Consider the following 26,436-nt stretch of genomic DNA (forward strand, 5'->3'; position numbering starts at 1 on the left):
TGTTAAAAGTGGGGTTCCATGGGGATCGGTTTTGGGGCTGCTGTTTTTAATTTACATTAATGATTTGGATAAGCACATAACAAATAAACTAGTAAAGTTGCCGATGACTCAAAATTAGGGGGATGGGCTGATGACATTCAGGCAGCAGAATCAATACATTTAGATCTAAACAAAATCCAGGTGTAGGTAGATAAATGGCAGATGAAATTTAACATAAATAAACTTTAACATAATTAAATACAATGGGGGGGGGGGTCTTGAGTTAGAAAGTGCACTGTATGAGAAGGATTTGGGCATCCTGGTGGGCTGATCACTACTATCATCCAGGCAATGCACAGAAGTGATTAGGAAAGCTAATAGTGTTGGGCGATATAATGCGCTCAATGGAGTTCAAGTCAAGAGACGTTCACCGTAAGTTGTAAACTGTGCTTGTGAGACCATACCTTGACTACTGTGTACAATTTTTGTCTCCAGATTGTGAGAAGGATGTGAAGGCACTGGAGAGAGTCCAGAGAAAGGTGACTAGACTCATTCCAGGTCTGCACGAAATGAGCTATAAAGAAAAATTGAAAGAATAATTTTTTTTAGGCTAAGTAGATGGAAAATGAGAGGAGACATGATAGAAGTGTTCAAAGTCATTAAGGACATGGGGCCAGAAGTGGAGACTGGTTAAGGGAAGATTTCAATATGTCATCAGGAAGCACTTCTTTACACAGCAAGTTGTGAATACATGTGAACTACTTTCTTCCTAGGCCTCCTGTCCCATGATCCTCTCATATCCCTTTTGCCAATCAACTGTCTAGCTCTTGGCTCCATCCCTCTCCCTCCTGTCTCCTCCTATCATTTTGGATCTCCCCCTCCCACTTTCAAATCTCTTACTAGCTCTTCTTTCAGTTAGTCCTGACGAAGGGTCTCGGCCCAAAACGTTGACTGTACCTCTTCCTAGAGATGCTGCCTGGCCTGCTGCGTTCACCAGCAACTTTGATGTGTGTGGCTTGAATTTCCAGCATCTGCAGATTTCCTCGTGTTTGCGAACTACCTAGTTGTGTAGTTTAGAGTAGTACCTTAGCGACTTTCAAATCTAAACTCGATAGTTATTTCAACACACTATGTGAATAGGAATTTGGCAAGCTTTGTTGGGCTAAATGGCCTGTTCTTGTCAAAAACTTTCTAACGTTCTAACCATTAACCACCCATTTAGACTAAATCTACCTTAATTCCATTTTACGTTCTCTCATATTCCAATTTAATCTTCTTTCACCACCCCACCCCACCTTCCAACCAACCCTAAATTCTACCACTCACCTACATACTAGGGCCAATTTAAAGCAGCCATTTAACTCACAGACCTGCACATTTTCAGGATATGGAAAGAAATAGGAACACCAATAGGATGCAGTGGCAGGGGAATGTGAGAACTCCAGACAGACAGTATTGAAGGTCAAGATTGAATCTGGGTCTCTGGAGCTACAAGGCAGCAACTTCACCAGCAGCACCTCTGTGCCACCCAAGGAATAGGGTTCAAGTTCTTCTCATTATTGGTGGATACTGAGCAGCAGTTGCACCATTTAGTTGTTCTCTACACATCAAGGCCTAGCTTCTATTTGCAGTTCTGCTGCCTGAGCCCTAAATATCACCACATGCACATGAAGATCTGTTATCGCATAACTGTCCAAAACACTGTGTTCAGCAGCCCACAGTTCATGAAGTATGTGGTCAGTTTCTGACTGTATTACAACTAATAAAGGATTGCATGAATCAGAACCAGATTTATTGTCACTGACTTATATGACATGGAATTTGTTGTTTTGCTGCAGCAATACAATGCAAAGGCATAAAATTACTATAAATTACAAAATAAGATGGCAGCACTGAATTTGTGCAACAGCTTACCAGTAGTCCAGAAATCAAGAAATACGACTAAAAACATTTCTAATATCACCTTTTCTGAAGTAAATCATGGTCAACTATCACCAAAACCAATGAAGAAGCAAGTGGAGACAGAACTGATTTGAAGGATGAGCTGTGCTGGCGTATCGCAAAGCTGAAACACAATGTGTTCAAGACGGGGTCGCAGATGGAGTTCGTATCGCTATTGCTATCAGAGTGAACGATTTGGAGAGAAGTCAATGCGGAAGAGCTTGGGGTAACCCGTTTGCGAGGTTGGATTGCTTCAAGTGGATTTAGTGAGATCGAGAATGGCTGTGGGCTGTGTGGCCCTAGTGTGTCACTGCTTCAGGGCCTGGGTCCTGGAGTGGAGCACTACCCGGTGCTTAGACAATGTAGATGCCGGCCCAGAGAGATTGAAAAGCCCAAGTATCAGGACTGGAGGCGAAGGTCGGGCCAATTTCACTGGCTCTCCCGCTATGTTCTTTTCTCTGTCTGGCAGCTGTTGTCTCTTTGAGTTTCATGGTATTTTTAACCTGCTAATATGATACTTGGGCCTAATCTGGCTGCTCCGGGGAGAGGATTCAAGGATTCAATCTGCTTTGTCATGCTGTCGTTTGCTTCTATTATTTGCATGATGTGTGGTTTTTTTCATCATCTCTGCGCAGTGGTTATGGTCTCTATTTTTAAATGGGTTCTTCAGGTTTCTTGCTTTGTGGCTGCCTGTAAGCAAATAAATTGCAAGGTGTCTATGCATTGTTTGATAATAAATGTACTTTGAATCTTAAAATAAGTAGGGTAATAAGGAAAAATGAGGCAGTGTTAATGGACCGTTCAGAAATCTAATGTCAGTTTCTGAATCACTGAGTTCCTGTACCCCTTTGATGGTAGTAACAAGAAGAAAGCACGTCCTGGATAGCAAGTGCCCTCAGTGATGGCTCTTGAAAATGTCCACTATGGTCGGTGGATTCTGCTGTGCTGCTTTCATAATTGCATTGATGTGTTAAGTCCAGGATACAGTAGATCCTCTGAGATGCTGATACCTTGAAGCTGCTTATCCTTTCCACCACTAACCCCTAAGCTAAACATGGCATCCTTAAAACGTGTATCAGCGAGAAAGAGATGTTACTTCGGCACTGTACTGATGGTGCTCTCCCAATAAGGAAGTTGCAAATCAAGTTGCAGAGCGAGGTACAGAAGCCCAGGTTTTGAAGCTTGGTGATTAGAACTGTGCGGACAGTGGTGTTGAACAGCGAGCTGTAATCGAGAAATAGCAGTGTGACATTTGTTGCAGTCACTTAAATGTTCCAAAGCAGAGTGGAGGGCCATTGAGATAGCATTTGCTGTAGATCTGTTATGAATCACAACAGACCAGGTCCTTTCTCAAGCAAGAATTACTTAAACCATAACCAACCTCTTGAAGCGCTTCATTGAGGTTGATGTGTGTGAACTATTTGCAGACATATGTTCCTTTGAACATTGCAAACATTTAAACAAATAGTGATGTTTAGTTTGGTTCATTTTGGACTAACTAGGAGTTAAATAGTAGTCAAAAGCAAGCAACACACACAAAATGCTCGTAGAACACAGCAGGCCAGGCAGCATCTATAGGAAGAGGTACAGTCGACATTTCAGGCCGAGACCCTTCGTCGGGACTAACTGAAAGAAGAGACAGTAAGAGATTTGAAAGAGGGAGGGGGAGGGGGAGATCCGAAATGATAAGAGAAGACAGGTGGGGGAGGGATGAAACTAAGAGCTGGGAAGTTGATTGGCTAAAGGGAAACAAAGCTGGAGACACGGGAGAAAGAAAGAGGAAGATGGAGAGCAGGCAAGGAGTGATTGTGAGAGAGAAAGAGAGAGAGAAAAAAGGGGGAAAAATAATAAATGAATAAATAAATTAAATGGGGATGGGGTAAGAAGGGGAGGAGGTTCTATTCATTTAATATTTCCCCCCCTTTTTTTCTCTCTCTCTTTCCCTCTCACAATCACTCCTTGACTGCTCTCCATCTTCCTCTGGTGCTCTCCTCCCCCTTTCTTTCTCCCGTGTCTCCAGTTTGTTTCCCTTTAGCCAATCAACTTCTCAGCTCTTGGCTCCATCCCTCCCACACCTGTCTTCTCCTATCATTTCAGATCTCCCCCTCCCCCTCCCACTTTCAAATCTCTTACTACCTCTTCTTTCAGTTAGTCCTGATGAAGGGTCTCAGCCCAAAACGTCGACTGTGCCTCTTCCCATAGATGCTGCCTAGCCTGCTGTGTTCTACCAGCATTTTGTGTGTGTGGCTCGAATTTCTAGCATCTGCAGATTTTCTCGTGTTTGCGTAGTGAAAAGCAAAGCTGGATATCAATCCTGGAAATCAGAAATAAAACAGAAAACACCAAGCTCTTCTCTTCTCGCCTTTACTTCCTCCTCCAGTTCATTATCATGGAATCTTTCCTAGGCATAGTGCTGAGAATGATTTCTCAATATTATCACTTTTCTCAATTAATTAATGTTTCATCATAGATCTCTCCTTTTTGACTTTTTCCCATTCTTCTTTTTCCTGGCAATACACTTTCTCTCCCACAACCTGGCACATCTAAAGCATGAAAAGGATCAACCTATAATTTTTTTCTCCATAGGTGCTGCCTAACCAGTGAGGATTTACAGCAATTACTATTGCTACTAATTATATTGCTCACTAGGCTATCCTCAGTTTATCATTGCTTAGCAACTCCGTGATCTGGAGGAATAGGACTGTAATTCAAAATCAATGTGCTGGCTTAATCCGCCTTTCCTATTAAATCTGAATTTGAGAATTCAGAAACCAGAGATCTACTAATTTAAGGACAGGTTGTTTAGAATTTTCAGCAGATAAGGAAAGCAAAATGAAGTTAGCAGACCAGATCATGTGAGACCCACTACTAACCTCTGTCACAGCCTCACTGGAGTATAATAGTCAGTGTGTGGTGACGAAGCTTCAGGTAGTGGAACCTGCCCCCACCACCAGACCACCCAGAGAGTCATTTGCAGCCTATACTGTCTCTAGAACATGTTTCTATTTGCTTCTGATGATCAGAAGTATCTAAAAGCAGTTGAGGCAAATGTGAATTATTTAAGATATTGATTTAAAAAAAAAGAAATTTGAAAGTTTTCAAAATTAGCACTAAAAATAAATTTATTTGAAAACATGTAGCCAATCTGAGTTAAAGATATTATTCTGAGTTAAAATTTTAAAAAAATCACTTGCCTTTCCTTTGCTTTTCGATCCTGATCACAGTCAAATGAATAGAGTCAAACTGCATTTTCAGGTATGGTTGTCATAGAGCCAAGAAGTTGGGTACACTGAACTTCTGGGCGGCATGTAAAGCAGTTCAGTTAGGCATATGGAAACTGTTTGCTGACAGTTTCCTCAAGAATTGCTGGCTTAAGTGGAGAATGATCACAGTTCAGTATTTCAGAATCAGAATTGGATTTATAATCACTGACTTGAAATTATGTGAAATTTGTTGTTTTGGAGAAGCAGTACATTTTACGTCTATACGTGAGGACATAAAATTACTATAAATTACAAAAATAAATAAATAATGCAAAGAAAGGAATAATGAGGTAGTGTTCATGGGCTCATGGACTTTATAGAAATCTGGTGATGGAGGGAATGTGTGATAGATATTCACTGTCTAGAGCCAGGGGGTCTTTCCTTTTTGCCAAGCTCAGATTTCTAGGTACTGCAGCTGTAAAATTCTATAGATCAAAGTATAGTTTTTGAATAAGTTAAACTTCCAACTGCTTGTAAACAGGAGCCAGTCTTCAGTTTTTAATGTAATGTCAAGTAGTTATCGGTTTGAAGTTAAAAAGACAGGTTTGCAAACAAACACTGACTACAGCACAGACTTAATTGGCTCATAGCACGAGCTAACTACTGAAGAGCTGCAGTGTAACAGTGGGGTATGTTAATTAGGCCTACACCAAACTAGACAACATTGGCTAAGTTGTTTAGTTCAAGGAAGCTTGCATACTATATATATATATATATATATATATATATATATATATATATATATATATATATATATATATATATATATATATATATATATTACTTAGCATATTAAATAACTGATCTATTAATAGTTGGAAGGTTCATGTACTCAGGGTGTCAGCTTCACAGCATTAATTGTGGGTACGTGAGATCTGTCTCCAGAGGCTTTTGGATGACTTGTGTTAAAAGATATCTAAAAAAATATCATATGTGTGAAATCACCTATATGGCAAAGAAACAGTATAAATGTAGAGAGCATTGAGGAATGACCAAAGAACATTAAGCATGACAGAAACACAGGATGAACTGGAATCCATTCCACTGCCTTCATTGGATTTTTTCAATGGATGATTTGTTCATGTCTTTTTAGCTTATAAGAATTGAACCTGTGTTTTGGAAATGGTTTGTATTTTAGAAATTTGAATTTTAGAAATTGCTTGTAATCTGAAACGGAAGAGTATTATTCCCTAATAGAAATAGAAGAGTAGTATTCCTTAATGCAGAACTTGCTGGGATGATAAATGCCACCCAAGAAGCAGTCATGGTAAATAGAGCTGACATAGTGAAGCAAAATCTGCAACTGAGACAAAAGGACATAGCAAAAGCACAATTATAGAAGGTGACTACATCAGAACAAGTATGAATGCAGAAGAATAACCTGTCTACAAACAAATAAAATCCCTACAGCAACTGTGGTCATGTTTGTTTTAGGAATAGGTGGGCTTATGGTAACTATTGAGTGATCGTCTTTGAACTGTATCAGATCAATTGGTAGAATGTGGCAACTGAGCATGTGGCTGATTGATTGTGTATTGAATCAATTGGGCTTCCTACATGCTGGAAACACTCTCTTTTGGTGCAAGTTTTCGAATACGCGTGTTGTTTCATCTCGGCAGGCCTGGTTCATAGTTCTCGCACCATATGTTGCCCAGTATGTACTGTGGCTAACATGACTCAGTTAAATTGTTTAATCATACTACTCTGTTGTTATTTTTGTTCCATACATGCATAACAATCTCTATCAAAAATAAAATTAGAAAAGCTAAGATGCAACATGGAAAAGTTAGTGTTTGAATATGAGAGAAAGATGGAAATTGGAAGCAAAGTTGATATTTTTATCCAAAATGGGGGAACAGTGGGGAAGATTATAACATTGTTTAAGGAAAAAGAATTCAGGAAGGGAATCTGAAAAGAACTGGAGCAAAGAACGTTTCATGTATTCCATGAAGCCAAAACTAGCTTTGCTGTGGTCCAAAGTGACAAAGGTGTGGCAGTTGTCCAGAAAAGTAAAAAAAAACCTTTGACAAGAAATTTACCCATCTTATCCTTTTTTTTTCAGAAAATTAGCCACTGTAGCCTTCTGCACTCTTAGTACAGAATTGTTTTCTTAGTGCAGTTCTAAGTCTATTGCTCTGCAGCAAATCTGTTCCTCTTCATTCCACACACCCTAGGCAAAGAAATCATCCTCCCTAGAAATTGCCCACCAAGATCTCTTCAAATTGTGTGTGTTTCAGTTAAATCCAGTTCCATTCTTCTTGGCCAGAACCTACTTAATCTTTCCTCATGTGGCAGGTCAGGAATTTACTTGCTAACCCTTTGCTACTGTTCCTCTGTGGTAAAAAATATTCATGCTTAAGGTGGGGAGATCTGATCTGCGACAATACTCCAGGTCTGGTCTTCTCAAGGTCCTCCATAACTATAGCAAGGGATTCTTATTCTTGTACTCAAATTCTCTTGTAGTGAAAGCCAACAATACGGTTTGCCTTCTCAACTGTTTGCTGCAGCCTGCAGTTTTTTTCCCTTTCAGCATAAGGTATACATAGACATTCAAGTTTATGCACATTAATACTGAATCTAACACTAAAGTGGATAACTTCATAATTAAACATCTTATATTGCTTCTTCTATGTTTCTTTGCCATCTGCTCAATTGTTTTAAGTCACCTTGAAGCCTCTTTGCATTGATAAACTCACCAAGTGTAATGTCATTGGCATCCTTCGAAATATAACATTGAGTTCCATCATCAACATCGTTGAGATATATGTATAAAATAATTAGCTCAGGCTCTCTAGCACTGAGCAAATTGACTTTTGTAGCCTTTGGTGGTTCTGTACTCCCAGTGAGAATGACTTTGACACTATTTTCTTAGGTGATCACTGCTTTTCATTCCTTGCAGCTCTGTTGCTTGGTAAGATTAATTACCACATCAACTATTGCTTGCTGAGGTGTTTCACTTGATTTTTCTTAAAGCAAACTGTCCTTGAATAAAAGATTGGGCAACATGTTTTTATATTGTATGCATCAGCATCTCATAAGCACTATCCATTAGTGTATCTGAGCTTGGTGAGTATTTTGCCTTATGCTGAAATTCATTTTCTTCATACTCTGGGAATTAAAGTCAGTTAACACCTTTTTTTCATTTAACAAACAGAATACATTCCCCCAAGTACATTTTGCTGGCAATAAAGGAAAATATTGTTCTGTGCCATAGTTCTTTAAACTCCTGGAAGTATTTAATCCTTGTACTTAGTAGAGAATGCTTCCACAGCACTATCCAAGGTGAAAAGTTTTTCATCCACCATTCCAAATTCAGGAGCGCTATAGTGTCAGAAATCAAGCTGCTTGCTGGGAAGGCCAGTTCCTAGTTGTTATTGACTGGTTCACTGAAACCTAAGAGAGAATGGGTCTTATATTAAGTATCTTTGAAAACAAAGGTCCTTCATTGTACAGCACCGCAGCATTACCTACGCCCCCGCCAACAATTTGAAGACATAATTAGATCCTGGAAAATGTAGATCATTTTTCATAATCTGAGAGCAATTGCTCTGTGAAAGCATTCTTTGATGAAGTTATCTCTCTCTCCACTGCAACTGTGTATCATCCTCACTGACTCAAAGTGAATCACTGGCCAACAGCCATTCAAAATGTAGAAGCAGCATCAAGAAGATACTGAGAACTTTTAAGTCTCAGGATTTGGGATTTGGGAACGCAGCACCTTCCTAAACATCGACCACACCTGTGGCAAGGTCTGCAGATTACATGTAAGCTTTATTAGTCACCTTTGAACTTGAATGAAAGCAAGTCATTCCAGCATTCCTAAATTTCAGGTATGTGCCTGAGAGAAAAGAAATCTGCTAAAGATGTTCCAGTGCAACATGAATATTTAGAAGTTACATCCTAGTAATTCTGGAATAAGTGTATCAATGCAATATTTGCAACACTGTGTTCCAATTGTTAACTCATCGAAATCAGGCTTTAGAATGTTATTAGATTCCAGCATAGTTTCAGTGTAACTGCAACTGTGTTAGAATGGGCAACGGGAGGTATTCAAAGCTGATCAATGTACTGTATATATATTTGTAATGTATGTCACTTATCCTTTTCAACTGTACGTCCATGCAAGAATATTTAAGGACAGAGTATGCAGGGTATAATAGCATAGTCTAATTAGGACTAACTACTAAGGAATATCAAATATCTATTTTTCATTCCAAACTCATTAGAGTAAAGTTAATTTTGGTTGAAATTTTCAGTGTGTGAGTTCTTTTTTTTTGCCAGCATTTCTTTGATTTACTGGAGGTTTGTAGAGTGCACAAAGTGCGTCTGCTGTGAGACCGTCAATGCAGAGCTGTTCCCAAAAGGTTGTGTGATTGAAGGTATCCTAATGTTGTTGCATGTAGCATCTGGGATCTTGAATAGCATACGAAATAAATCTGTAAAACTCATGGTGTGATTTGTCATTCTCCCTTGCAAGCTTGTCCAGGTGTATTTCTGGTTCTGGTTCAGGAAGTCTGATCACCTGGCTGTACCTCTACTCCCTGAGTACAGGCAGAGACTGAAGACTGCAGCACCAGTGGTGAGGACCTAGAAGGTTTGGACGAGGGAAGCACAGGAGCACCTACAGGACTGCTTTGAATCAGTGGACTGAACTGTATTCAAAGATTCATCTTTGAATCTGGATGAGTATGCTGCAGTTGTTACCGACTTCACTAAAACCTGTGTGGATGAAAGTGTGCCAACAAAGACTTACTGCACATTCCCAAAACAAAAGCCATGGATGAACCAGGAGGTACGTCGTGTGCTGAAGGCTAGATTTGTAGCATTCAAATCCGGCAACCCAGACCTGTACCAGAAAACCAGGTATGATTTGCGGAGGGCTATTTCAAGGGCGAAGGGGCAATTTCGAACAAATTTGGAGGCAATATCAGATGCACGGAAACTCTGGCAGGGCCTGAAAGACATTACTTCTTACAAAGCGAAACCCAATAGTGTGAATGGCAACAATGCTTCACTACCAGATGAATTCAACGCCTTCTATGCATGCTTTGAAAGGGAGAACACATCTACAGCTGTGAAGATCCCTGCTGCACCTGCTGACCCTGTGATCTCTGTCTCAGAGGCTGATATTAGACTGTCTTTAAAGAGAGTGAACCCTCGCAAGGCAGAAGGTCCCGATGGAGTACCTGGTATGACTCTGAAAACCTGTGCCAACCAACTAGCGGGAGTATTCAAGGACATTTTCAACCTCTCACTGCTGCGGGCAAAAGTTCCCACTTGCTTTAAAAAGGCAATAATTATACCAGTGCCTAAAAGAATAATGTGGGCTGCTTTAAGGACTATCACCTGGTAGCACTCACGTTGACAGTGATGAAATGCTTTGAGAGGTTGGTTATAACTAGACTGATCTCCTGCCTCAACAAGGACCTGGACCCATTACAATTTGGCTATCATCACAAAGGGTCAATGGCAGACGCAATCTCCATGGCTCTTCACACGGCTTTAGACCACCTAGACAACACAAACACCTACGTCAGGATGCTGTTCATCAACTATAGCTCAGCATTTAATACCGTCATTCCCACAATCCTAATTGAGAAGTTGCAGAACCTGGGCCTCTGTACCTCCCTCTGTAATTGGATCCTTGACTTCCTAACCAGAAGGCCACAGTCTGTGCGGATTGGTGATAACATATCCTCTTCGCTGACGATCAACACTAGCGCACCTCAGGGGTGTGTGCTTAGCCCACTGCTCTACTCTGTGTATACACATGACTATGTGGCTAGACATAGCTGAAACACCATCTACAAATTTGCTGATGATACAACCATTGTGGGTAGAATCTCAAGTGGTGACGAGGGGGCGTACAGGAGTCAAATATGCCAACTAGTGGAGTGGTGTCACAGCAACAACCTGGCACTCAGTGCCAGTAAGATGAAAGGGCTGATTGTAGACTTCAGGAAGGGTAAGACGAAGGAGCACGTACCAATCCTCATAGAGGGTTCAGAAGTAGAGAGAGTGAGCGGCTTCAAGTTCCTGGATGTCAAGATCTCTGAGGATCTAACCTGGTCCCAGCATATTGATGTAGTCATAAAGAAGGCAAGACAGTGGCTATACTTTATTAGGAGTTTGAAGAGATTTGGCATGTCAACAAATACACTCAAAAAGTTCTATAGTTGCACCGTGGAGAGCATTCTGACAGGCTGCATCACTGTCTGATATGGAGGGGCTACTGCACAGGACCAAAAGAAGCTGCAGAAGGTTGAAAATCTAGTCAGCTCCATCTTGGGTACTACCCTACAAAGTATCCAAGACATCTTTAGGAAGCGGTGTCTCAGAAAGGCAGCGTCCATTATTAAAGACCTCCAGCACCCAGGACATGCACTTTTCTCACTGTTACCATCAGGGAGGAGATACAGAAGCCTGAAGCACATACTCAGCGCTTCAGTAACAGCTTCTTCCCTTCTGCCATCTGATTCCTAAATGGACTTTGAAGCTTTGGACACTACCTCACTTTTTTAATATACAGTATTTCTGTTTATGCACATTTTTAATAATCTATTTTGATTTACTTGAATATTTATTATGTTTTATTTTATTTATTATTATCTTTCTCTCTCTCTGCTAGAGTATGTATTGCATTGAACTGCTGCTGCTAAGTTAACAAATTTCACGTCACATGCTGGTAATAATAAATCTGATTCTGATTCTGATGGTTTTAACATTTGTAACAGGTTCTGTAGAAAATAGTCAACCAGAGCCACAAATATTAGTCATCAGACATGTAGAGAACTGATGGCATGATGAGTTATGTGGGTGCAGTGATTGTACTTTTTAAATAGTAATGAAGAACACTAGCTGTAGGCAAGGGCACTTATTTTTTCAAAAGATATCAAATTACCAAAGTGGAATAATAACAATTATGGTGAACTGTGAGGTCCTGATATGATTATTGTAAACTGAGAATCAAGACAAGATGAGAGGGTTCATTTCTACGATAAATGTCAAAGTTCAAAATAATACTGCATGTTTAAAATAATTTTCAACTTTCAACTTCCTGTTGATTTTTAACATTTTTAGTTACTATGGTGAATTTTAAGAACTACTGTGATCAAAGTGGAGATGAGATTTTAGACTTTGTTTTTCCCCTATTCAATGGTTTTCCAATAATCTGAAAATGAGCACTGAACTGTTATCGTGATGGATTGCACCTGACATATGGTTTGTGAATGGATTATAAATGGTATGATGACTGCTCGAAGGAGAGGCACATCACTGATTGGAGCTTTTTGAGCTTTAACTCTCCACCTGCTGTAACTGCAGTTTAATCTTGTAACCTGCTCTTGTTTCTTAAACTATAAAAATTGCAAGCACACATATACATCACAACAATATAATCACAAATGCAATTGTGCAGATGTGTGTCGGTTCACACCTTTAGGTACATTATTGAATTGAATTGACTTTATTACTTACATCCTTCATATACATGACGAGTAAAAATCTTTGTTACGTCTCCGTCTAAATGTGCAATGTGCAATTTATAATAATTTATAATAAATAGTATGTATAACAGTTATAATGCAGCTTTCTTACCAGTGAAGCCTTTCTTGGTGTTTCTTTCTCTACTATTTCTTAAAAGGTGCTTAATATTGAATAAGTTTTTGATCCAAAAATATGACATTGGAGTAAATTGTGGATAAAACTTAACATAAACCTTTCAAAATAAAATCTCTGAAAAGGTGTTGACTAGCAGAATCAATTTCTTGGAGCAGAAAAGGTTAAGAGGGATGCCTGTTGAGATAAGCAAAATTTTGAGACGATAGATAGATTACAGAATGGGGGATTTTTTTGTCCCCAGCAAATGTGTCTAAAGCTTGAGGATATAGAGTTATGATAATATTTAGAGGGGTCTGAAGAGAATTTTTTTTCACCTAGAGACTTTGGAATCTGGAGTGCACTCACTGAATAGGTGGTAGGGGACTCTCAGAGCATTTGAGAAATCTTTGGCAAATACATGAATCACCAAACCATAGAAATCTAGAGATCAAGCACCAGTAAATAGGATTTGTTGTGGATTTGTATATGGTGGACTGTGTTGAATAACTTTGACTATAAGCATTCACAAAAGAGAAAATGTGCATCGCTGGAAATCCGAGCAACACACACAAAATGCTGCCTGGCCTGCTGAGTTCCTTCAGCATTTTGTGTGTGTTGACTATAGCAATAAATGTTATACATAATGGGGCGGAATCTTGTGCTCCATTTCCCAAGTTAAGTTTCATTGTACTTCACTTCAGAAACTTGGATCAATGTTCTGCTGCCTTATTTGTCACTTAGTGTATGCATTTAAGTTCCCTGTAAAATTTGATTTTGGATATACGAATATTTCAAAATCAGTTAAATATACGTTACCCTTTTTCTGAAATTCCATTCACCAGATGCTTTGTTTTAATTTCTTTAATCTCTGCAATTTAATGTCACCCGTCATGCTTCTGTTCAGAATCAGAATTAGGTTTAATATCACCACAGTATGTCGTGAAATTTGGTAACTTTACAGTAAATATATATATATATATATATATATAATAGTTAAATTAAGAATAGTAGTGCAAAAATAGAAATAAACAAGTGAGGTTGTGTTCATAGATTCCAATGTCCATTTCAAAATCGGATGGCAGAGGAGCTGAATCTCTGAGAAGAGAGCACTTCCTGGGTGGAGGGGGTCCTTAATGATGGATGCCGTCGTCCTAAGGCACCTCTCCTTGAAGATATCATAGGTACTATGAAGGCTAATACCCACGATGGAGCTGGCTAATTTTACGAGTTTTTGCAACTTAATTTGATCTTGTTCAGTAGCCCTCCCATACCAGACGATGATGCAGCCAGTTAGAATGCTCTCCGCAGTATATTTGTAAATGTTTTTGAGTGTTTTAATTGACAAACCAAATCTCCTCAAACTCTGAATGAAATAGAGCCACTGTCTTACCTTCTTTATATCTGCATTAATCTGTGATGATTGGTTTGTGTTCCCTCATCTTACCCTTTCTGAAGTTCACAATCAGCTGTTTGGTCTTACTGACGTTGAGTGTAAGGTTGTTGCTGCGACACCACTCCACTAGTTGGTATATCTTGCTCCTGTACGCCCTCTCGTCACCACCTGAAATTCTGCCAACAATACTTTATTCCCTTAATATACAGTACAAATGTCTACTCTTTAGAAAACTTCAGCTGATGTTCCAGTAACACTGTAATGTTCAAGCAAAAGTCATTGGTTGGACATTCATTCTTAGTGAGCATAGGAATGATCACGCCACTCTGCTCTTGTTTAATGTTGAAGAGTGGAGTCCAGATCCAAGTGGAAAAATACTATGTACATTAAATGTCATTCTTTTGCTTGCTATTTTAACAGATGTTAATTGGCCATATTAATAGTTAATAGCAGGAAAGGAAGAAATATGGCACAAACTAAACACTTATCCACTTAAAATGATAATCATAATTATAACATTTTGCTTCTCTAAAGAAAATGAATTAAAACTTATTAAAATACAAACTTCTTAAAAGGATGGTTTTTCCAATGCCTCATTATAAAATAATGTTTATAATTTACTTGCACAATAGTGAGTTTCTCAATATCAGCACTTAAGAGAATTAACTCCAAAGCCTTCCTTGTGAAGCTACCTTCAATCGATGTCATCTCTATCATTTTACTGTTTTTTCTGCATTACCTAGGTGTCTTCATTCTATGGAAACAAAAGTAACTTTTAAGGATAAGGATTAGGGTTCGAGCATGTCCAAAGGCAAGGAAGTTTGAAATTTAGATAGAATAAACTGTTCAGTCAACATAATTTGACCAAGGTAAATGAAAATCTCAAGCTCTATTTACAGTGATCAAGATGGCTGAATGAGTAAATGCTTGACACCAATATGTGACACAGGGGGTTAACAATGTAATCCCAGTTTGGAGTAGTCAGGCTGAACATCTACTGTAGAGAAAAACTGTACCTGATATTTTAAATTTTATATCATGATATAAATACAAAGTAAGAAAAATGCAAAATAAAACCTATACTTTCATGGTTGGTACATTAGGAAGTGTACACAATTAATCTAAAAAAGAAAACACTAACAAACATAGCAACATAGCTGTTCATGTGGCTCCCTGAAGTGTTACACCCTTTGACTGTTTGAGGGTCTTCTCCACCCCCCCCCACCAACTCTGCCCCTCCATGTGCGGTAGCAGAAGGACATATATGTGGTCCTTCCCCACAGAGCCTTGGTATTGGCTGCTCTGCATTTCAGTGTAAAATGGCAGCCTGGTCTGAGCCATTTGGCAGCATTCCCTTACAGGCATCTCTCTGTGCTGGAAGACCTTTACCGAGTTGATGACTTTCTTGAGGTACTTGATGTTGATTTCGATGTGTGTTGCCAGAAACAGTCAGTCGATCAGAGAGTCCTCGGTCATCAGTTGCTGGAGATAAACTGGAACACAAATCCTTGCATACGTCTCCACACCCTTTTAGTAAATCCACATTCTGCAAGCAAAGAGTTGTGTGACCGCTTCCCCACCACAGCAGTCCCGAGAGCAGTGTATATTAGAGGTGAGATATCATCCATAGAGGAAAGCTCTGACTGTGAGGTACCTCTCACCGCCAGCCAAGTGAGGTCTTGGTGCTTGCTCAAATCTAGTGATGAACTGTTCTACCAGACATATTAGATTGTTTGCTCACAAAATCCAGTGCCTGCAGTACATTCCATGCTGACCATTGCCTAATCAACTTGCGATCAGAAGTATTTAATTGGAAGAACTCTTCCACAAAGAACAGGTAGAACATTGCGTGGTAATGGGGCTAAGCCCATCTTACAACACCATAAACTGTACATGATGTCCAAGTGATGGAGATGTTGTGAGATTTGTAGTCAGCATCAGCTAAGGAAGGCAACGTCATTATGTTTTTGTTCCCACAGGATGGTGTGGAATATTGGGTTGGGGGGGGGGTGGGTTGGGGGGGGGGGTGGGTTGGTGGTGGGAATTACTAAAGCTTGTGGAATATTTTCATCCCAGTGAAGCTGAAGTGATCAGGAGATGCCACTCAGAAGTTTATCAGGAAGTCCGAATTTAACCAAGACTGATAAGAAAAAATCTGATACACTGACCCTTCTTTTTGTTTCTGTAAGCCGAAAAGATGTTCAATTCACAGGCCTGTTAACTAAAACATAATTAATTCTTGGATTTGATTCCTGGCTGGCTTCCCTCGTTCTACTCTTCATAAGCCCTTCAGTCCACTTCCTTACTCCACAAAGTTCCTTTCAGTCTACACTGACTGATGAGTAAGTAGTATCTTAATTTAAATATTTTCTTTTTCATTTTCAAATCTTTGTCTGGCTCTGTAATCTCCATTAATCGTTTAAATATTTGAGGTATCAATGCTTCATTTTCAATTCAGAAAATGAGAGCACGCATGAATTTAATTGTCCCACTATTAGCAGCAATTCCTTCATCACCCAAGTCTCTTTGCTGCAGTTCCCACTGAAAATCTTGCCACCGCTCTATTTTTTTGGGGGGGAGGAGGGGGTCCTTAAAGCCTGCTTCTTTGATCAGGATTTTGATCATCTATCCTGATATCTGACCCGGCTGGTGGCGTAGTGGCATCAGCGTCGGACTTCGGGACGAAAGGTCTCAGGTTCGAATCCAGCCGGCTTCCCTGCACGCTTTCCATCTGTGCTGGGTTACGAGCTGGTGATCTCTTTGGAAACTCACCCAGCAGAAGACAATGGCAAACCACTGCTGTAACTTGCCTCGTACGTGGTTCCCCACTACGTCAGAGAGGCGTGGAGGGAAATCGTCCAATAACTGGAGAAACTCTGGATGCAACATACCTTTCCTATCTTAATATCTCATCCTGCAACTTAACATCAGCTTTTTGTATGGCAGCATTCCTTTCAGGTATCCTGAGGCGATGTTGCTTTGGCAGTGGTGCTATACAAATTATATCGTTACTTGATAAAGTTTTGTACTTTCTGGGCATTAAGCAATGTCAAAATTTAATGTTCATCATTTACTTAAACAATTGGGATGAGAATGTACAAGGTACCATTAGCAAGTTTGTGGCTGACACTAAAATAAGTGCTATCGTGAATAGCGAAGAATTTTCATGGGATTTTGATCTGCTAGGTTAGTGAGCCGAGGATGAGCAAATAGCACATTCAAGTGTATGAGGTGTTGCATTTTAGGAAGTCAATCCGGGGTAGGACCTTCACAGTAAATGGGAGAACCGTGGAATATGTTGTAGAGGGACCTAGGTGTATGAGTACATGGTTCCCTTAAAGTGGCATCACAGTTCGACATGATGGTGAAGATGGCATGACTGAGCAGGCCTGTGGACGCCAGCGAGTTAGACCGGTGGGAAGAATTTAAAAAGAGAGCATTTTTTTCTTCAGCAGTTTGCTCGAGGCAGAACTGTGCAGGCATGTGGACGTCAGTGAGTTAGACCAACGGGAAGTATTTAAAAAGAAGGCAGCTTTATAGGGTGTGTGTCAGAGAAGAGGGAGTCAGTGTAGGAGGGCTTTGGCATAACAGGGCTTCAGTGGTATCAGGTCCAGGCGAGGTAAATTACTTGTGAGGAATAGGTATAGGAAGTATGTCTGCGAGGCTGGTGTTCTGTACTGAGTGTTAGATGTGGGATGTCCAGGAGACTCCCAGCCTCCTGGATGGCCACATCTGCACCAGGTGTGTCGAGCTGCAGCTCCTTAGGAATTGGGTTAGGGAACTGGAGATGCAGCTCGATGACCTTCCCCTGGTCAGGTAAAATGAGGAGGTGATAGATAGGAGCTATAGACAAGTAGTCACACCGGGGCCTTGGGAGACAGATAAGTGGGTAACAGGAGAGTGAAGGCCAAGAGTCAGGTACTAGAGAGTACCCTGTGGCTGTCCCCCTTAACAATACTCCTGTTTGAGTAGTGTTGGGGGGGCAGCCTACCTGGGAGAAGCACAGAGTCTGGCCATATGGCTCAGAGGGGTAGGGAAGGAAAAGGGTGGCAGCAGTGATAGGGGACCCTGTAGTTAGGGGGTCAGACAGACGATTCTGTGGACGCAGGACAGAAACACAGATGGTAGTTTATCTCCCAGGTGCCAGGGTCCGGGATGTTTCTGATCGCGTCCACAATATCCTGAAGTGGGAAGGTGAACAGCCAGAAGCCATGGTACATATTGCTACCAACAACATAGGTAAGAAAAGGGAGGAGGTCCTGAAAACAGACTTCAGGGAGTTAGGAAAGAAGCTGAGAAACAGGTCCACAAGCACCACAGTAATATTGAGATTATTGCCTGTGCCATGCGACAGTGAGTATAGGAGTAGAGTAAGGTGGATAAATGCGTGGCTGATGGATCAGGGGGCAGTGATTCAGATTTCTGGATCATTGGAGACCTGTTTTGGGGCAGACGTGACCTGTACAATAACGATGGGTTGCACTTGAATCTGAGGGGGATCAATATCCTGGCAGGGAGGTTTGCTAAGGCTATTGGAGAGAGTTTAAACTAGAATTGCTTGGGGGTGGGAACTGAACTGAAGAGACAGAGGAAGGGGTGGTTGGTTCACAAATAGAGAAAGCTTGTAGGCAGTGTGAGAGAGAGGATAGGCAGGTGACAGAGAAGAGATGCGCTCAGACTGATGGTTTGAGATGTGACTATTTTAATGCAGGGAGTATCATGAACAAAGCGGTGAGCTTAGAGCGTGGATCAGTACTTGGAGCATTGATGTTGTGGCCATTACAGAGACTTGGATGGCTCAGGGGCAGGAATGGCTACTTCAAGTACCAGGCTTTAGCTGTTTCAAAGGGGGGCAAAAGAGGTGGGGGCGTGGCACTGCTGATCAGAGACGGTGTCATGGCTGCAGAAAAGGAGGAAGTCATGGAGGAAATGTCTAGTGAGTCTCTGTGGGTGGAAGTTAGAAACAGGAAGGGGTCAATAACTTTACTGGGTGTTTTTTATAGACCACCCAATAGTAACAGGGACATCGAGGAGCAGATAGGGAGACAGATTCTAAAACGGTGCAATAATGACAGGGTTGTTGTGACGGGAGATTTTAATTTCCCCAATATTGATTGGCATCTCCCTAGAGCAAGGGGTTCAGATGAGGTAGAGTTTGTTAGGTGTGTTCATGAAGGTCTCCTGAAACAATATGTAGATAAGCCTCCAAGAGGAGAGGCTGTACTTGATCTGGTATTGGGGAATGTAACCTGGTCAGGTGTCAGGGCTCTCAGTCGGACAGCCTCTTAGAGATAGTGATCACAGTTCTACTTCCTTTACCATAGCATTGGAGAGGGATAGGAGCAGACAAGTATGGAAAACATTTAATTGGAGTAAGGGGAAATATGAAGCTATCAGGCAGGAACTTGGAAGTATAAATTGGGAGCAGATGTTCTCAGGGAAATTTATGGCAGGAATGTGGCAAATGTTCAGGGGATATGCCTTGGCGAGCAGGATTAAGAAAAACCCCAAGGCATTCTACAAGTATGTGAAGAGCAAGAGGATAAGACGTGAGAGAATAGGACCAATCAAGTGTGACAGTAGAAAAGTGTGTATGGAACTGGACGAGGTAGCAGAGGTACTTAGTGAATACTTTGCTTCAGTATTCACTACGGAAAAGGATCTTGGCAATTGTAGGGATGATTTACAGTGGACTGAAATGCTTGAGTATGTGGAAGAGGATGTGCTGGAGCTTTTGGAAAGCATCAAGTTAGATAAGTCACCAGGACCAGACGAGATGTACCCAAGGCTACTGTGGGAGATGAGGGAGGAGATTGCTGAGCCTCTGGCAATGATCTTTACATCAATGGGGATGAGAGAGGTTCCAGAGGATTGGAGAGTTGCAGATGTTGTTCCCTTATTCAAGAAAGGTAGTAGAGATAGGCCAGGAAATTATAGACCAGTGAGTGTTACTTCAGTGGTTGGTAAGTTGATGGCGAAGATCCTAAGAGGCAGGATTTATGAACATTTGGAGAGCTATTATGATTAGGCATAGTCAGGATGGCTTTGTCAAAGGCACGTCATGCATTATGAGCCTGATTGAACTTTTTGAGGATGTGACTAAACATATTGATGAAGGTAGAGCAGTAGATGTAGCGTATATGGATTTCAGCAAGGCATTTGATAAAGTACCCCATGCAATGCTTATTAAGAAAGTAAGGAGGCATGAAATCCAAGGGCACATTGCTTTGTGGATCCAGAACTGGCTTGCCCACAGAAGACAAAGAGTGTTTGTAGATGGGTCATATTCTGCATGAAGGTCAGTGACCAGTGGTGTGCCTCAGGGATCTGTTCTGGTATCCCTTCTCTTCGTGATTTTTATAAATAACCTGGATGAGGAAGTGGAGAGATAAGTTAGTAAATTTGCTGATAACGCTAAGGTTGGGGGTGTTGTGGATAGTGTGGAAAGCTTTCAGAGATCACAGCAGGACATCGATAGGATGCAAAACTGGGCTGAGAAGTGGCAGATGGAGTTCAGCCCAGATGAGTGTGAGGTGGTTCATTTTGGTAGGTCAAATATGATGGCAGAATATATTATTAATGGTAGGACTCTTGGCAGTGTGGAGGATCAGAGGGATCTTGGAGTCCGAGTCCATAGGACACTCAAAGCTGCTGCACAGGTTGACTGTGCAGTTAAGAAGGTATATGGTGTGTTGGCCTTCATTAACCGTGAGATTGAGTTCAAGAGCCGAAAGGTAATGTTACAGCTACGTAGGACCCTGGTCAAACCCCACCTGAAGTACTGTGCTCATTTCTGGTCGCCTCACTACAGGAAGGATGTGGAAACTATAGAAAGGGTGCAGAGGAGATTTACAAGGATGTTACCTGGATTGAGGAGCATGCCTTATGAGAATAGGTTGAGTGAACTTGTCCTTTTCTCCTTGGAGCGATGGAGGATGAGAGATGACCTGATAGAGGTGTACAAGGTGGTGAAAGTCATTGATCGTGTGGATAGTCAGAGGCTTTTTTCCAGGGCTGAAATGGCTAACACGAGAGGGCACAGTTTTAAGGTGCTTGGAAGCAGGTACAGAGGAGATGTCGGGTAAGTTTTTTACATAGAGAGTGGTGAGTGCGTGGAATGGGCTACCAGCAACGGTGCTGGAGGCGGATACAATAGGGTGTTCTAAGAGACCCTTGGATAGGTGCATGGAACTTAGAAAAATAGAGGACTATGGGTAACCCTACGTAATGTCTAAAGTAAGTTTATGTTCAGCACAGCATTGTGATCCGAATGGCCTGTATAGAGCTGTAGGTTTTCTGTGTTTCTATGCAAGGCATTTGGCATGCTGGCCTTCATTAGTGAGGGCATTTAGTATAGGAATACTATGTTGCAGTTTTATAAGGTTGCACTTGAAGTATTGTGTATATTTTTGGTTGCCCTGTTGTAGAAAAGACACCATTAATCTGGAAAGAACACAAAGAAGATTTATGAGAATGTGGCCGGAAGCTGAGGGTTTGGGTTACAGGGACAGATTGGACAGGGTAGGATTTTATTCCTTGGAGAATAGAAGACTGCGGGGTGACTATATGTATATAAAATTATGTCTGCCACATATCAGTCTTTTTTCCCAGGGTAAGGGAGTTTAAAACTGGAGGACATACATTTAATGATTAAAAGGTACCTGAAGGGCAACTTCTTCGCAGAGACTGGGTGTATATGGAATGAGCTTCCAGAGAACGTGGCAGGTACAATAACAACACTTCAAAGGCATTTGGACAGATATATGGATAACAAAGGGATGGACCAAAAACGGACAAATAGATTGTCATCTTATTTAGCATGGATGAGTTGGGCTAAGGGGCCTGTTTCCATGCTCTATGACTATGATTCTATTACAGTGCATCTTTGTGTTGAGATTAGAAAGCCTGATATAAGAAAAAATTTGCTTGCATTGGAGAAGGTCCAGAGGAGGTTCACGAGATGATTCTGGGAATGAAAGGGTTAACAATTGAGCATTTGATGGCTCTGGGCTTGTACTCACTGGAGTTTAGAAGAATGTGGGGAGGGTCTTATTGAAACTTATTGAATATTGAAAGACCTAAGTAGAGTGGATGTGGAGAGAATGTTTCCTATATTTGGTTAGTATAGGACCAGAAGGCACTGTGTCAGAATAGAGGGACATTCATTTAGAACAGAGATGAGAAGGATTTCCTTTAGCTAGAGGGTAGTGAATATGTGGAATTTAGTGCCAGGGATGGCAGTGGAGGCCAAATCATTGTGTTTATCTAAAGTGGAAGTTGATAGGTTCTTGGTTAATCAGGGCATTCAAGGTTACGGGAAAAAGTCAGGAGAGTGGGTTTGAAAGAGATAATAAATCCGCCATGATGGAATGGTGGAGCAGACCCAATGGGCTGAGTGGCCTAATTCTGCTCTTATATCTTATGGTCTTATGATTAGAATTTAATGGATTAATTAAAATTTTATGCATCATGAAACTTAATATCATCCTTTGTTACCAATATTAGCAAGCTGAATGCAGGCCCAGATTTGAAATAGATTGCTAAAAATAGACTTGACAGTGTTTTTAATAGCAAATAGCACATGAGCAGCATTTTTTTCTGTTTCTGTAGTGTGCATCAAACTCCTTTATGTAACACAGATTGTTCTATAATTGAAACTTGGCCAGTTTTGATTAGCAACAAACACAATGTTGATTAACAATGTTTTGCAAACACTGATGAAGTGAATGATGTGAATCAGAATAATTGAGTTTTCATGGTCTTGAGGGCAAAATACTATCCAGTTCCCAAGCAAAGCATGTTGTTTTTTCTTATGCAAAGTGAATTTACGGGAAACTTTACTTTCAGTGTGGGAATGGATCAGAAGAACACGTTATCAGCCATATATAAAAGTCTGAATATATAACACCTTTGTCCAAACATCAAAGTTGCCTGCTGAGCCAATTTCGTCCACACTTGGCAAATCAGTCCACCAGACAGCGCTCCTTCTCCCCACATCAAAACAGAAGCTGAAATGTGAGGCATCCAGTATAGAATGTTGTTCAGTGCTGGTCTGAGGAAATGCATGAGATTCTACATGACTGCTTTGGTCAGTAGACTTGTCTATGTTCAGAGATTTAGCAGCCTGCTGAGATGAGTATGTCACTGCCATCATGGACTTTTATCAGCAAGTGTGTGGAGGTCTGGGTACCAAAGAGGAAAATTTGGGTGTTTCCAAACTGGAAGCCATGGCTAAACTGGAAGATCCACTATCTACAAAAGTCTAAGGCTGCAGCGTTCAAATAATCTCAAATTATTCTCTCAAATACCTCTGCAATGTACTTACCCACTGTGTGCACATTTGTAAAAGTAAATGAGCTGTGTATTTAGATCTGGAAAGAGCCATGCTGTCAATAGGCATATAAAGAGGAGGAGGCTATGCAGCCCCATGTTACCTATTCTTGGAGAACACAAGTGTTCAAAATTGAGAGCTTCTGGCATTGGTGGACTAACACTATTACAGCACTAGCTGTAAGAATCTTCCATTCCTGACGCCCTCTGTAAGGAGTCTTTACTTGTGACTGTGGATTTCTTCCTGGTGCTCTGGTTTCCCCCACAAACCAAGGACGTATGGTTAAGATTAGTGAGTTGTGAGCATGCTATATCGGTGCAGAACCATGGTGACACGTGCAGGCTGCCCCCAGCACAATCCTCACTAATCTGATTTGATGCAAATGACACATTTCACTGTATGTTTTGATGTACATATGCAATTAAAGCTAACTTTAAATCTTTCTCCTTCTTTAATGCCCCTTGACCAGGCTACCACTCAGTGATAAATAATGATCCAAAGTTCTGAGTACATTTATTATCAAAGTATGTATATACTACATACAGCCTTGAGATTCGTCTCCTTACAGGCTTCCACAAAACAAACAAATCCAATAAAACCCATTAAAGAAGACCACTAGACACCCAATGTGCAAAAAAAAACAAATCATGCAAACAATAAAAGTAAGCAAATAGCATTCTGAACTGTAATTCACAAAAGTGAGTCCATAGCCACGAAGCCAGTCATCACTGCAGTCAGTCCAGGAGCCCATTAGTTCAGAGTAGAGACAAGTAAATCTCACAAGCAGTGAGCTGAACACTGGCCTGTCCCTCTCCTCTGGCCCCGAAATCCTGACCTTTTCAATCTGGCCTAGTGCTTAAATTGGCCAAACCTCAGGTCATTCCTCACTTTACGATCCAGGCTCTGCTGCTTTGATAAGCTCTCAGACTGGCCCCGCCACCTTGATGCAGTCCGTACCAAACCTTTACTATCTGGCCCAGTGCTTAAATCAGCCGTACAGCAGGTCGTTTCTCGCTCTCTGGCCAGGACTTTGCTGCCTCAGCTCTGCCATGTCGGATTGCCTCAAGTCCACTCCAGCAGTGGCCAAACATTGGCTCATTCACCGTTCTCAAGCCAGGTCCCTACCGCCTCATCTTGGATCAGACCCGCCGTGCTACAATCGCGAGACTTCGTTTCACACCGCAAAAAATGCCGGGTCATACACTGGTTCAAAAGGTCAACTACGAAAGGGAAGTTACAGGCTATTAATTGCCATGATGGTAAATGAGAAAAAGTGTGATTAATAAACTAGTTAGTAGTTTAGTTTGCTGCCAGCAAGTCGTCACTGTGCTTCACCAGTGCCGTCTTTACTCAGAAGATCATTTTAATCTCTGTTCATCTCATCTGCAGTTGTGGCCATATCTACCACTCACATTGTCTCCAAAGTAAAGACTGTGGAATTCAAATTGAAGGACAGACAAGATGGACTTGCTACAAATGCAACTCTGGTAATAAAGGTGGAAGGTGCCGAGATTTGGGATTAGATGTCAACAGGGGACGTAGCACTTCCTTGGCACAGGTAAGATGCTGTAGAACAGAAGATGTTCTTTTGATAATGATATTTCCGTCAACCTTCCTCAGTGGATGTACTGTTGTTTACATGACAGTAAATGCAATCTTCCTTTCCCTGAATATTTTAAGATTTTCTTTAAAATTAGTAAAATTTCCTCCGATATTTCAGTCTACCCTGCCTTACATATGATGATAATCTGCAGTCAGAATACTATCTAGGGTACAGTGCACCACACAGATGCTCATTTGCTCAGTTCTTTAATGTATTAAGCTGCCAGGCATAGGAAAGCATAACAACAGTTAGTTGGATGAGAAATATAAGCTCTTGTAATGTGACTTTCTGAGGAAGTTGGAGTGGAGGTACTTCTATGTTCATCTCTATGTTTTGGATGCAGTTGGCATAAAATCTGTTCTGGAAGGGACGGCTGAGAGAAGGTAATAGGGGATTGTGTTTACTTTCCAATATTATTCCTCATCTTTGAATGTATTGCAATTGTATTGTTTACCACCAAAGTACTGAAAGTTGATAGAAGCTTTGTATAACCTGATGGATTACATTTTGCTTCGCTTGCTAAATTCTATTGCTCTGAGCTTCCTTAATCTGCACAATCTATTTGCATTAACTCCCTTTTTTTTCTCTATAGTCAGTTTTCAGTCAACTTCCTGGATCAATACACTGAGCTTATAGCTAGTTTGCTTATATGGGCTCTGTTAGGAAACTAATTTTTTGAATATCCATCACACTCTGTGGCCACCTTACTAGATAAACCTATATACCTGTTCATTAATGCAAATATATAATCAAGCAATCATGTGGCAGCAATTCAATGCACGAAAAACTTGCAGACATGGTCAAGGGATTCAGTTCGTGTTCAGACCAAACATCAGAATGGGGAAGAAATGTGGTTTAAGTTAGCTTTACTGTGGAATCATTGTTGGTGCCAGATGGGGTGGTTTGAGTATTTCAGAAACTGCTGATCTTCCTGGAATTTTCACACACAACCGTCTCTAGAGTTAACAGAGAATGGTGTGAAAAACAAAATTATAACATACAGTGAGCAGCAGTTCTGTGGGTGGAAATGCCTTGTTAATGAGAGAAGTTAGGGGAGAATGGCCAAATTGGTTCAGGCTGACAGGAGGCAATAGTAACTCAAGTAACCACATATCACAACAGTGGTGTGTGGAAGGGCATCTCTGAATGGTCAAAACATCAAACATTGAACTGGATGGCTACAGACGCTGAAGACCATGAACATATATCAAAGCTTCAGGCCTGTGTTTCTTTATAGGATGAGTTCAAAGCACAGTTGAATTTGAAAGATTCTTTTCCTTAGACAGTTTCTTGAGATTGAGGATCTATTCCAGTTCTGAGAGTTCTG

At 40.9% G+C, this 26,436-nt stretch overlaps 1 protein-coding gene across 2 annotated transcripts in view; it reads left to right on the top strand.

Annotated features, from left to right (window-relative positions):
• vps8 (VPS8 subunit of CORVET complex) overlaps positions 1 to 26,436 on the top strand; it is a 662,306-nt gene that overhangs the window by 429,495 nt on the left and 206,375 nt on the right. For both annotated transcript variants that reach the window (XM_072261484.1, XM_072261483.1), the window contains exon 43: positions 24,896 to 25,064. In XM_072261484.1, the coding sequence (XP_072117585.1) occupies positions 24,896 to 25,064 (169 nt within the window). The remainder of the gene's footprint in view (positions 1 to 24,895; positions 25,065 to 26,436) is intronic.

Source organism: Mobula birostris, chromosome 6 (genome assembly GCF_030028105.1).
Source record: "Mobula birostris isolate sMobBir1 chromosome 6, sMobBir1.hap1, whole genome shotgun sequence".
Taxonomy (NCBI): Eukaryota; Metazoa; Chordata; class Chondrichthyes; order Myliobatiformes; family Myliobatidae; genus Mobula; species Mobula birostris.